Below are 12,791 nucleotides of genomic sequence, written 5' to 3' on the forward strand. Positions count from 1 at the left end.
CAATAACGAAATATGATTAATCAACAATTTATTCATTATGATAAAAAGATAAGAAGAATAACAAAAGATGAATAACAAAAAATAAAATTGATAATAATAATAAACAATTATGATTAATTACATAAATAAGAATACTATATTATAATTAAGAATGAAGTGATGACATCAACAGTCACAAAAAATTACCTATATATACTTATTGTAACAATTTATTAGAGTAACAATGGCCCCGCAGGGGCCATATCGCGCTACGCGCGATTGTTACTCTAATAAATTGTTACAATAAGTATATATATACAGAAATTGTTACACGTGACGTGGTAACCATTAAAAGATATATATATAGGACTGGTAATCCTATATATATTTAATTATAGTAATTTATAGAATTTTTTTAAAGGACCTTGTATTCACTATAACTACTTTTAAGTCATAAAATTAGTATGTTACTTCACACCGTACTATGTTTACGGGTTCATCCACGATACGAATTTTACTACTTAAAATAGTATATCGTTCATTTATGGTCCATCTATATAGATCTAAAGAACAAATGGCCTTTGGCCTATATAAGAACTTGATAGTAAGAAACTGTAATTTATTAAAATGATGCGAAGAGCAAGAAGAGCAACTGCACCTCGTGCAAGACGTAATTTAAAATCTACTATGGCAGGAAATTTAAAAGCTGCCTTCCAACAAAGAGACAGTACTCAAGTAGTATTAAATGCTACTGAGACTGTACAATTAGCTATTCCAGCTAATACTAATGGTGCAACTACTGTACGTAATGTAACTAAGTTGCTTTGTGGTACTGAATTCTTCCAACATTATGCTGGAATGTATGATCAATTTAAAATTGATGGTGTTTCAGTATCAGCTGAAATTGTATACAATACATTTGGTCAAGCTGCAATGACTTTCCCTAATGTTATTACTGCATGGGATAGAAATGGTATTGATAAAGCTACTGCTAATGTAGTAACCAACCCAGAAGGAGGACAGAATCTAACTAATGTTCCAATTGTACCTGGACCATATCAAGTGAGTTCATATTCTAGTGCTGTAAGTAGAGCATATTATCCTGGAGCTAGATGGGGTATTACAAGAAGACTTATTGCTTCATCACTTCAAGAGAAGAGTATTTATCTTCCAACAGTTAAGACTGCTGAAGTATTGACTGAATCTACTTTATATGCTGCATGGAATCCTGATTTCCTTCTTTCTGTTCTTTTAGGTAATCAAACAGCTACATGCCAAACACTTGTATTTAATTTAACATGGTCATGGGTTGTTTCACTTAGAGGATTAAGAAAGAGTACACTTGATGTTATTCCAATTCCTAATGCTAATTCACTTGGTTATGCTGGAACTAATGCTGGTACTGTTGCAAGTGGAACAAATAATACTATGATTCCTGCTTCAATGACTGTTGATAATAATGCTGGAGTGGTTACTGTTAGTAATCCAGTTTATACTACACAAGTACAAAATACAGGAGGAGTTACTTCTGTTTCTAATAATTCATGGACTGTTGATGCACTTAAGATGTATTTGAATGAGGTTATGTATAATATAGGTGTTGGTAAGGTTGATGCAATTACATTTGATAATAATAATTTACATGTTGTTGAAGCTAGTAATGCTGGTACTGCTATTAATTTGCCTGCTGGTAGTTCTACTATAATGCCATGTGTTATGGTTGCATTTGCTACTACTATGACTCTTGGTAATGGTACTACTGGTTATAATTTAACTATTTTCTTGTGTGGTAATGGTAATAGTAATGCACATGTAATCAATGTTGCAACTGATGCAAATACCTTTGTTGTTTATTCTGAACCGTTTGCTGTTTATGGAATTAATCTTCCTAATCAAAGTGGAGCTACAGCTGAATCTGTTGTTACTACTTCTTTGTTAACTACCGTAGGAAGTACTACTACTAATTCTCCTGCTATTATGTATGCAAATACTGATACAACTGCAGAAGCTGCTGTTAATGTTGCTGCTGGTTCTGTGTTAGTTGTTGCAGGTACAAATACTGCTTCTTCTGCTTATCCTGTTGTTAAAGTTTTACAAAGCTTTGTTACTGCTGTTAATAGTAATGATGGACAAGTAGTATTAGCAAATTATTAAACTAAAATTTCTAGTAATAATTTAATTAATTTTTAATAATTTGGGAAATAGTCAATTTTGAATTGTGTCAGAGTCATTGAGTCATCTATATAAATGGCGTCTATAGTTGATCCATATGATTTCATTGTTGACGCAAACATTGCAGTGTTATTACTGTCTAGGAATCTTAACATATTGCAATTTCTCATTATATAAAAATAACTTTTTTCTGGTTCGAATTGGTATATATTTCCTGCTTTTATTTCTTCTATTTGTAGTCCTCCATCTTTATGTTTTAGTATTGTTAAATCGAAACTCATTGTTTCGTTTATTTTTATTATACCTGTTGATGTTGGTTTTATTAAAGCTATATTGTGTACGTATGTTAAATTTTCTGGTGTTATTGGTGTTAAATCTTCTGTATTTTCTATAGTTGTTATTGTTAAATCTGAAGGTTCTATTACGTAAGATGTAGAAGAGTCTTGTATGTAATCAATTTTTAGTATTTGAGGTATATTAATTGTCAAATTTACTTGTTTTAAGTAGTAATTTTCTGTTTTTTTTATTTCGTAATAACCACTTTCTGTATATGTTTGACTTATTGTTTCTTCTGTAGGTTGTACATTTGTATTTATTATTACAGAGTCTAAATATGGTATACCATTATCAGGGGTAACTGCAATAGTACCATTTTCTGTAATATTAACTGTTTTAGTCTCGCTTGAAGGTTTTACATCTGTTACTAATTTTATATTATTAATATAGTTATCACTTGTCAGTTGAATGGTTCCATTGTTAGTTGTTGTTATAGTTGGATTATCTATTGTCATATGAACATTGAATGTAGTGTTGTTTATAGTGTCTTCCTTTCTTAATAATGTTAGAGTTGTATTAGAAACTAAAGACATTTAAATGAATAATAAAGATTAATTTAAAGTTTTATTTGTTATCTGAAGTGTTATTACTTGTTTTTGTTTTGGTTGAAATTTTAAAGTTACTTTTTCATATGCTTCATGTACATTTGGTTCTAATGTTATGTCTTCTCTATTATTAATATCATCGTTTGTAATTGTATAGTTTAAATCTACTAGTGTTATGTCTGGATTAGGTTCATTATCTTCGTCTTCTGTTGGAGTGCAAATATATCTATCAAAGGAGCAGGTTATATAACATTGCAGATTGAAATCTATTAATTGATTTTCTTCTCCTTCATTTGTTTTATTTGTTGTTTCTACTGCTATAATATACCATGGATAAAATGGGATAGTTACATTTTCATTTGTATAAGGATTCCAAGAGATATTATTTTCATCGTAAGTCCAAAAACCTTCTACTCTTGTTGGTCCATAAAAGTTTTGTTCTTGAATAGTTTGTGCTTTAATTATTGTTGTTATTTGAAATGCTCCACCGGGGTAATAAATTTGTTGTTGTATATGACTACTATTTTGAACCATTTTTAATTGAGCTTCCGGTGTTGTTGTTTCATTTTCTGTTTTTATATATGTAGGGAACCATGAAACTGATACAGTTGGAAAGTGAAGTCCTATTTCTTTCATTTTAATATCAGATATGGATAATACTGCTAATGCTTTATCTATTTTTACTCTTTTAAAACATTTACAGAAGGAATTAAAATTTGTGTTTTTGAATAAATCATAAAATATATGAGTTGTATCTATTCCAAAGTTTTTATTTTCTTTTATTAATACTCTTTTTTTAACATTAAATGAAAATTCAACTTGATGAGTATTTTCAGGACAATTATTACGTGTATGTATCATTTGAATATAAAGATGAACTTAAAAATTCATAATATGTCAACAGAAAGCAGTGATTGTCATCACTCTGAGTCTTGTGTTGAAAAGGTATTCAAAGATAGTACATGGAATGTAATTAGGAAAGTTGTTATGTTAGTACTTTCATGTATATTACTTATTGCTTCGTGCTTTTTTGCTTTTATTGAGAGTAGAAGACAAAATCAAGTTATGGATGGTATAGAAGAAGTGTTGGATGTAGTAAAAGTATTAATTCCTAATTAATTTATTTGTATCTTAATCTTTATATTTTAATTATGAGTTGTTTACATGATGTACTCCTTATGTTCATTCTTTTTACTTTACTTGTTTTATGTTGTTGCATGCATGGTTGTATTCGAGATGATGGTTCTGTTTCACGTTTATGTTGTTGTCCAGGATCTTGTCAATATCGTTCCATTTGATGTTTAAACTCAATACTTAGTAACTTAATAATTTAATGTTTTTTGACTTATACGGTGTTCCACGTTTAAATTTACATAAGAAACGGTATGGTAGTTATGGTTCTATTCGTAGTTGGTATGGTAATTATAAATTAGTTAATAAGAAGCCATATACTTATCAGCGTGTATATGATAGAAGTCCAAGTAATAAGAGGAATGAATTTGATAAAAGGTATAATAGAGATTATGATAAGAGGCATGAAGAGACTAAACCTAGAAGGCCTGATAGTAATCGACCTCAGCGTCCTACTAATAAGAGACCTACACAAGACAGAAGACCTTCTCAAAAAGATAAGCCTATTAATCGTCCTGAAAATAAACGACCTGTACAAGATAGAAGGCCTGATAGTATAAAAAAACCGAGACATCCTAGTCAACCTGAACAAAGAAAACCTATTAGACCTACACAGAAACCTTCTAAGATTAATGATAAGTATGATCCGGATTTGGATAAGATTATTAATAAACAAATTAAGGAAATTGAAGATAAGACTGATAAATTATTTGACAAGAATGTTACTAAAGAAGAGAAGCAGAAGTGGTTACAAGATGTTAAGGATACTCTTAAAGATCGTGTTAAAGATATTTCTGATTATTTCCCTGAAGATTTAACTGAAGTTATTAAGAAAGATCCAAAGGCTAAGTTGGAAGCTTCTTTATTCAAGTCTCTTTATGATGCTGGTATTAAAGTTGGAAAGGGTTTAATGGATGGTGTTCTTCCTGTTGTTGGTGGTGCTATTGCACATGGTATAAAAGATGCATTTAGTAAACCTTCTGATAATTTATTGGATCCTGCTCAAAATAATGTTCAACAACCAGTACGTCAAGAAAATACTCATCAACATGTTAAGTATTTGCGTGAGAAGTATAAGCAACATAAACCTGTTACTAGTAAAGATCTGGAGAATATCAAACAAATTATATTAGCTGATCCTTCTTTAGTTAAAGATTATGTTAGAGTTGTTTTTACACCAAATGAGTTAGGTAAGTTGTATGAAGAAGATCCTGATTATGGACCTATTGCTCTTCCTTTACATATGGGTGATCGTTTGTTTTTTGTTCCTCCTAAAGTTCTTTCTAAGAATGGTAGTGAATATTTCGTTCCTAGTTATTATTTGAATGAGGATGATGGTATTATTATTTCTCCAGAGTATCAGAATAAGTTACTTGCTGCTAATAATGAGTTTGAATTATTTCCTGGATCATTGTCTGGTCAATATCCTGAGGGTGATGATTTTGAAGAGTATAATTCTCGTCGTTTAACTTTTTTGTTTTCACAGTTGCCTCCTGAATTAAGGCGTCATATTGAAAATGATTTTACTATTGATCATGCTGCTGCTTATCGTTATGCTAAGTTGTTGAAGATTGATGTTCCTAAAGAATTGCGTACTGGTGATAATGATGAATATTATCATAAAATCAATTGGGGTATGCGTACTCATGAACGTTTTGGTAGTGGTCGTAGATATTTTGAACCAGGTGATTTTGAGAAGAGGAGTGATCTTATTAAGTATATGAGAGAACATTATTTGTGGAAACGTGATGATAAAGATCATTGGTCTTATCCTGAAGATCCTGATAAGAGTGGATTTAATTATCTTAAAAGACTTGGTAGTTCTGATAATTTTGATGATTGGGGTAAGGTTTTATTAAAAATGAGTCCAACTGATCCTGATTCATTTAAAGTTTATACACGACCTGATGGACGTAAAGTGTTTGTCGAATATAATCCAGACACTAATAAAGTATTAAATATTAAATAATCAATTATCTTCTTTTTTGGGCTTTGTTTCTTCTTCTTTTTTATCTTTTATGATAAATCTATTTTTGTATGGTTTCCTTTCTTCTTTCTCTTCTTTCTTTGTTTCTTTCTTTTTCTTTGGTAGCTCCCACATTAATCCTTTCTTATTGGCTATTCTATAGACGAGAGACCAGTATGGCTTTTTTAATGCCACTTTCTCTTCTGTGGATGTCTCATCATCGATGATGTACATTAGCTTATTCATCGTTTCGATGAGTTCTTCATCGCCCATTTCTTTGTATTTTCCTAAGGCGAAATCAGCAATGATGTCTCTAATGCTTGCAGTCATGGTATGATTAAACAGATTAAATGGGTTCTTTAAATACTCAATTATCTAGTTCTAACTTTATCTTCGCCGCCAATTGTTGATGTGGCATAGTCGAATTGAGGATCTTCTAATGGTTCTACTGGTTCTATAGGTATTTCTGCTTCACTATCTTCTTCTATAATTAGATTTAACGGGTAATCGTTTTCTTCTTTTTCTATTTCTGGTTTCTCTTCTTTTTCTTCTTTTTCTTCTTTTGGTTCTTTTCTTTTTGTAGAAGGTGGTTGTTGTACAATTATAACTTCTGATTCTAACATTAGTAATCTATAATTGTAATCGTGGAGTGCTTCTTCTTGCCATCGTTCAATAAGTTCTTCGGGAATTTCTTCTTCTATTAATAGAGGATGACGTTTTAAGTATTTCTTAATTTTCTTATTAACAAATTTATTTACTTCTGTTATTTTATTTATAGGATCTTTCATCTTTTTGATCTTTTCTTGTTTTCTTGTTTTTCGTTGGAGTTTTCTTGATTCTTTAGCTTGTCTTTCTAAATTACCTTGTGTTCTATCATCAACTAATTGAATTGGATAATTTATTTTCTTCTTTTCTGAATTATGTTTAAAGTTCTGCCAATATTTAGCATCTTCTGGTACAGGATCTAATTTTATTTCTTCTGGCATATGGTCATCATACCATTCTAATTCTTGTCCATCGTCTTCTAGTATTGCTTCTTCATTTTCTACTTCATTTGGTATATCGACGGATTCTAAAGGTATAAAGTCTGGTACAGGTTTAGCTTCTTTTAATACTAATTCTCTTTCTTCTAATTCGTTTAATTTAATCTTTATACCTTTAGAATCGTCGTCTGGTTTATTACCGTTGACGTCATCATTATTTTGTATTTTCTTGGGAGACTTCTTTTTCTGTTCTGGTTTAATTATTATTTGTTGATATGGTACAATCTCTTGTATTGGTTGTTGAGGTGGTAAGTTATTATTTCTAGGTGGATTAAAGAATGTTGATGTTAATTTTTCTTCAAATGGTCTTTTAGCTTGGTATTTAATTTTGCCTTTTCCATCTTCTCTATTGTCTTCACTATCCGAAGAACTATCATCTCCTCTTTTCTTATAATTATCATTAAAGAAGTCATCTAATTTTCTATATCTTTTTCTATTCTTTTCATCTTCTTCATCGTCATCCATTGGTTTTATTGCTTTATATTGTTTAGGTGGTATTATAAAGTTATCAGGATCTTTAACATCTTTATGTATTTCTATTTCTTCTTGTAATGGTTGTTCTTTTAGTTGTTGAAGTACTTCTGGTATTCTATTTTCTTCAATGTTATCAGCTAATAATATATTATCTTTTTTGTCAGTTATTATTACAGGTATTGTTTCATCTTCTTGTTCTGTTTGTAATAATATAGTTTCATTTCTTTTTCTTACATCTTCTTCTACTCTAGTTAGAGTGTCAATTAATTCATTTTCATTGTTTATATCTATTATTCCATCAAGTATTTTTAATGTATTATCATCATATGTTAATATTTGTTCTTGATTATTTGGATTAACTATTTCATATGTTATTGTTTCTTCTTCTGGAATATCTTCTCTTTGTTGTTCTTCTTCGTATTCTTCTTCATCTGGTTGTTCATTTATATTTCCAAATTCTCTATTATATTCTTCGTAGTCTGGATCATCGAATAGAGATTCTTCTGTTTTATTATATTCTTCATCAATTATATCTGGTTTATTTGCTCTCTCAGGTTCATTGTCTGGATCAAAATAACTATTTTCCGTGTATACATTTGGATGTAAATCTACATCATCTTCTTCTGTATAGTCTTCATCTCCTGCATCAGGATCATAATTATCATTAATTGAATTTAATGAGTAGTTATTGGAATACCAATTGTTTTTTATACTTCCATAACTACCCCATCTTCTTCTAAACACGTTTGGTCTATACCAATAGCTCATTATGAATAAAAATAAAAGATCAATTATAAAAAACAGTTAATTAAAAATTACCTGTATTCCAGTTATTTACTAGAGCATCTGGATCATCTTCACTTTCTTCTTCTGTACTATCTTCATCAGCTATTCTTATTTTCTTTCCACTTTGTACTGTTATGTATCTATCATCTCCTTCTTCTGTTATTACGTTTTTAGTTAAATCGAAGAATCTCTTCTGTATTTCGTGATCATCTTCGGCTATTCTCTTAGTTGGTGTTATATCCTCTGGTACTTCTAACTGGATTGGTGCTGGCATACTTTCTTGTTCCATTTGATCTACTATATCGTCTAATTCATCAACTGTAACATCTCCCATATCTTCGCTTACTTCTTCAATTTCATTCTCCATTAACATCTCAACTAGTTTGGGATCCAGTCCATCGTATTTCTTTTTATCTTGTATTACTTCTACTTTTGGAGGTGGCTCTACATACAATTTCTCTTTTGTCTGTAATACTACGGTGTTTTTCTCTAGCCAATCGAAGTCTTCAAACTCTTTGGCTCTTGTTTGTAGTGCCTTCCAGCTGCCTGGATTTAATACTAATATAGTTGGGACAGAAGTAACTTTTACGTGAGAATATTTAATGTTAATAGTTATTTGTTCCCCTCTAGTACTAATAAGAGATTTAAATTCTGGCCAAGTAATGTCATTCAGATTGGCATCATCAAACAGACGGATGTCATATTTTATACTTTCGTTGTGTCCATCCAACATGAAATGGCCACGGAATTCATCGACTTTTAGATTTTTTAATAAGTCGTTTACGAATTCGGTTTTCCCCATGCGTGTGTCACTGACTAGTACTAGAGTTTTAATTCTTTTTTTGTTTCCATTCAGTATTGTATCTAGCCATATACGGCTATTCTTTACTAAGCTGTTTTCTTCTTTCCATGGTTGCAACTTGATGTGGATACGGTGTATGTTGTCTCTATCGTGTTCTTGTATCCACATTGAATCAAACTTGGCCATGTTATTCATATAACCTTTTAAACTAATATCTTTTAGATAGGCATGTGCTTCCTCTAGATTTGGCATTTTTAAAGCTTTTCCAATATCTTTATCTCCTAATCTCCCTCTGTCCATTTTTATTTTGCCGATTTCTTTTATTACTGCTCCTTCTTCTGGGTGCTTTTTGTTTTGGTTTCTAATGTACTCTATTATATTCTTAAAACTGCCATCATAATGTTTGTTTTCTGTAACTGGAGTAAATTTTATAAAGTATTTCTCATCATTTAGTTGTATAAACGGCTTTTTTCTTGTATGTGTGGTGTCTTCTAATTGAAAGAATGCATGAATATGTTTATTCGGTCCTCGTGTTGTCATGCTCATTATCATGTAGTTGATTTTTGCTTCTTTGTTTTTAGTTGAACACCAATTCTCTATAGCTTTTTTTATTGTATTTTCTGTAGGTAATTTATCGTTTTCTTTTAAGTTGATTGTTACGTATCCGTGCATACTTCTGAACTGATAATATTTGTTATCAGACATTTTTGTTTGGATGGTATGGTAATAATCAGTTTACTTTTTAAATTATATAGAATTTTCTATTAATCCTAATATTGTCTGTTTTATTGTCTGTTTGTCTGTTATGAGGTGTCTGTCTGTCTGTTTTGTCTTTATTTTTGTCTGTTCATTACGTCATCCATACGTTTTCTTTTATATTTAACTGGAACTCTTTTTATTTCATTCAATGTTCCCTCTTCTGTCCTCTATCGTGCAAGATATCGACGAAACCTGTAAGGGTCTCCTCGATAATGATAGTATAGATTTGGATTCTAAATGCCTTATCTACTCTATCATGTACTTCATGAGGAGATTCGAGGAGACTCACTATAACTATAGTGATATCCTCTTCTTTTATATTACAGGTTTCGTCGATTCTTGCAGAAAAGACGAACGTTTTAATAAACTTGGTGGTTTATTAGAATTATTAGAGAACTTCAATTTTGTTAACGATATTGAAGACTAATTTATTATTTTTTATTTCGTTTATTTTTTAATTAAACAAAATAATATTAAAAAGAATTTAATTAAATTAATTGTCTTCCTCTTTTGGTTGTCTTGGTTTCTTCTCTATCTCTTTATACGAATTCAACATCCTTTCTTCTATTCTATGCATTCTTCTTTCGTAAAAGGCTTCTATTACTTCTTTATAGTTCTCTTTAATTTCATTTGTTAAATTATAAATATTATCAACTGCTATAGCCTCTTCTTCAAGTAGTTCATTATATTTTTCTTCGTTTGGATAATATCTCTCTTCCTTCTTAAACATCTCTACAAAATCGTCGCACAAATCTCTAAGCATAAACATGTCTAAGAAGAACTCATTCAGGTCATTTACTTTGACATTTTCCATTTTAGTACTCGTGATTTTATCTTCTACTTCCATTGTATACTCTAATTTATCCTGTCCGTTTAAATATCTAGATGTGGTAGGCATTCAAACAGACAAAACAGACAATTTTGACAGACAAAGAGACAAAACAGACAATTTCTATTTTTATCTTATTATACTTTTATTATAATTATAGTATAACAGACAATCCCTTTGCCTCATACAGACAATTTAATTTGTTATTTAAACGCCTCTAACAATGTTATCAGCATTCAATGCAATATACTAAACCCAAGTTATACCTCTCCAACTTAATCAGCGCTATTGCTAAGGAAGTTAGAGAACAGTTGAGTCGAGCCACGGATGAGACCTCTGAGATTGTGCTCTACGGGTTAGTTTATTGGTTCCGTATATGGGACCATGAATACAATTTGAACCCGACTAAGTACTTACTCATGTGGCTCGACTTCCTTATTAAGGACGTGGAGTCTAATTTAATCGACTCCAGGCCACTAGTTCATCTGCTTAGTCTTGTCCGTACTGGTTATTATCAACCAGATATTGAGCATTTTAATTGAATGCTTTTTAATTAGCGTTTAAATAACAAATTTGTTTATTTTTAGAAAGCAATAACAAAAATAAATAACATTTTTCTAAAAATAAAACAAATATAAATAAAATAAATCAATTATTTAGTTATAATAATTGGGTCTTTCTTCTCTTTGGTTTTGTCTCTTCTTTGACTGACTTTTCTAATTCTTTATCTTTTTTGTCTTCACTTCTTAATTTAGTAATAATTAATCTATTCTTCCTTTGTAGATTCTTGATATCCCTTTTTAATTCTTGAATAATATCTAAGTGTGTATTAATTGTCTTATTCAATGTATACATTGGTTTATCTCCAAATGACATGCTAACACCAGTTGATAGCATGTTGGCTTTGTCAGCTAATTCAATAATATCTGTTAATAACATATTTAAATCTTTAATGCTTGCATTAGTTTCTTCAATCTCTGTCTCTTCACTACTGTTGAATACATCTGGAATATTACTAGTATTACTTCCGAACATGATCTATGTAATGACCATATCTAGATGGTAGGGTCATTAAATATTAGTATAGTTTATTATTAAACTATAATTTAACTATAATGTAGGTGTAACCCTATCTAAGATCTCGTTAGGATGACGTTTCCCGAATTCTTACGAGAATTATACTCTAATAAATTGGTTACAATAAGTATGACCTCATATCAAGTATAGTTTCCAATAGTATATTTTACTATTGGCATTTACTATACTTTATGGTTACCACGTCACGTGTAACAATTTCTGTATATATATACTTATTGTAACAATTTATTAGAGTAACAATGGCCCCGCAGGGGCCATATCGCGCTACGCGCGATTGTTACTCTAATAAATTGTTACAATAAGTATATATAGGTAATTTTTTGTGACTGTTGATGTCATCACTTCATTCTTAATTATAATATAGTATTCTTATTTATGTAATTAATCATAATTGTTTATTATTATTATCAATTTTATTTTTTGTTATTCATCTTTTGTAATTATTCTTATCTTTTTTATCATAATGAATAAATTTGTTGATTAATCATATTTCGTTATTGTGACCCTTATCAATACTACTTAATTCTTTATGACATTAAAATATTAATCATTCTTTACGATGATTGGTGTTATATAATGTATCTTCGTTATTATTATTTATATTATTTATATTTAATATATTAATTATATTAATATTTATGTACATGTTTAATTTGTATTGAATATTTTTATGAATATTCTTTTAATTTTTTGAAATTTAATTTGAAATTTCTTAATGATGAATAAAATTTAATGAAGATGAAATAATTTCTAGATTTTCATTATATATATAATATTTATAATTATGAATAAATAATTAATTATATAAATACAATTATGATATAGATATATATCATATTAATTATATATATAATAATAGTACTATTTATAT

The 12,791-nt window shown here is 29.7% G+C and overlaps 8 protein-coding genes across 8 annotated transcripts, besides 15 other annotated features; 3 read left to right on the forward strand and 5 right to left on the reverse strand.

The window, feature by feature from the left end:
• The first annotated feature begins 34 nt into the window (after positions 1-34).
• Positions 35-146: a microsatellite.
• Positions 147-358: 212 nt separating this feature from the next.
• Positions 359-399: a sequence feature (AT_rich).
• Positions 400-606: 207 nt separating this feature from the next.
• On the forward strand, positions 607-2,133 carry EDI_118690 (uncharacterized protein; the record flags this gene model as incomplete). The annotated part of the gene is made up of 1 exon (XM_001735066.1): positions 607-2,133. One exon carries the CDS (start codon positions 607-609, stop codon positions 2,131-2,133), a length of 1,527 nt encoding a protein of 508 aa, XP_001735118.1.
• Positions 2,124-2,175: a sequence feature (AT_rich).
• On the reverse strand, positions 2,166-2,942 carry EDI_118700 (uncharacterized protein; the record flags this gene model as incomplete). The annotated part of the gene is made up of 1 exon (XM_001735067.1): positions 2,166-2,942. The coding sequence occupies one exon, from the start codon at positions 2,940-2,942 to the stop codon at positions 2,166-2,168; it is 777 nt and encodes a 258-aa protein (XP_001735119.1).
• Positions 2,856-2,876: a sequence feature (AT_rich).
• A 96-nt stretch (positions 2,943-3,038) lies between the features above and the next one.
• Positions 3,039-3,893, reverse strand: EDI_118710 (uncharacterized protein; the record flags this gene model as incomplete). The annotated part of the gene is made up of 1 exon (XM_001735068.1): positions 3,039-3,893. The coding sequence occupies one exon, from the start codon at positions 3,891-3,893 to the stop codon at positions 3,039-3,041; it is 855 nt and encodes a 284-aa protein (XP_001735120.1).
• Positions 3,894-4,365: 472 nt separating this feature from the next.
• EDI_118720 (uncharacterized protein) lies at positions 4,366-6,132 on the forward strand (the record flags this gene model as incomplete). The annotated part of the gene is made up of 1 exon (XM_001735069.1): positions 4,366-6,132. The coding sequence occupies one exon, from the start codon at positions 4,366-4,368 to the stop codon at positions 6,130-6,132; it is 1,767 nt and encodes a 588-aa protein (XP_001735121.1).
• A 72-nt stretch (positions 6,133-6,204) lies between these two features.
• Positions 6,205-6,244: a microsatellite.
• Positions 6,245-6,500: 256 nt separating this feature from the next.
• On the reverse strand, positions 6,501-9,939 carry EDI_118730 (uncharacterized protein; the record flags this gene model as incomplete). The annotated part of the gene is made up of 2 exons (XM_001735070.1): positions 6,501-8,287; positions 8,466-9,939. The coding sequence occupies 2 exons, from the start codon at positions 9,937-9,939 to the stop codon at positions 6,501-6,503; spliced, it is 3,261 nt and encodes a 1,086-aa protein (XP_001735122.1).
• Positions 6,642-6,708: a microsatellite.
• Positions 8,025-8,079: a microsatellite.
• Positions 9,940-10,011: 72 nt separating the features above from the next.
• Positions 10,012-10,081: a microsatellite.
• A 336-nt stretch (positions 10,082-10,417) lies between these two features.
• Positions 10,418-10,492: a sequence feature (AT_rich).
• EDI_118740 (uncharacterized protein) lies at positions 10,487-10,840 on the reverse strand (the record flags this gene model as incomplete). The annotated part of the gene is made up of 1 exon (XM_001735071.1): positions 10,487-10,840. The coding sequence occupies one exon, from the start codon at positions 10,838-10,840 to the stop codon at positions 10,487-10,489; it is 354 nt and encodes a 117-aa protein (XP_001735123.1).
• Positions 10,841-10,946: 106 nt separating this feature from the next.
• Positions 10,947-10,981: a sequence feature (AT_rich).
• Positions 10,982-11,061: 80 nt separating this feature from the next.
• EDI_118750 (uncharacterized protein) lies at positions 11,062-11,364 on the forward strand (the record flags this gene model as incomplete). Its single annotated transcript, XM_001735072.1, has 1 exon — positions 11,062-11,364. One exon carries the CDS (start codon positions 11,062-11,064, stop codon positions 11,362-11,364), a length of 303 nt encoding a protein of 100 aa, XP_001735124.1.
• Positions 11,365-11,420: 56 nt separating this feature from the next.
• Positions 11,421-11,493: a sequence feature (AT_rich).
• EDI_118760 (uncharacterized protein) lies at positions 11,483-11,857 on the reverse strand (the record flags this gene model as incomplete). Its single annotated transcript, XM_001735073.1, has 1 exon — positions 11,483-11,857. The coding sequence occupies one exon, from the start codon at positions 11,855-11,857 to the stop codon at positions 11,483-11,485; it is 375 nt and encodes a 124-aa protein (XP_001735125.1).
• Positions 11,858-12,272: 415 nt separating this feature from the next.
• Positions 12,273-12,385: a microsatellite.
• Positions 12,386-12,511: 126 nt separating this feature from the next.
• Positions 12,512-12,557: a microsatellite.
• A 24-nt stretch (positions 12,558-12,581) lies between these two features.
• Positions 12,582-12,654: a sequence feature (AT_rich).
• A 28-nt stretch (positions 12,655-12,682) lies between these two features.
• Positions 12,683-12,772: a microsatellite.
• Positions 12,773-12,791: the final 19 nt, after the last annotated feature.

This window comes from Entamoeba dispar, genomic scaffold (assembly GCF_000209125.1).
Source record: "Entamoeba dispar SAW760 scf_1105229458871 genomic scaffold, whole genome shotgun sequence".
Classification (NCBI taxonomy): Eukaryota; Evosea; order Mastigamoebida; family Endamoebidae; genus Entamoeba; species Entamoeba dispar.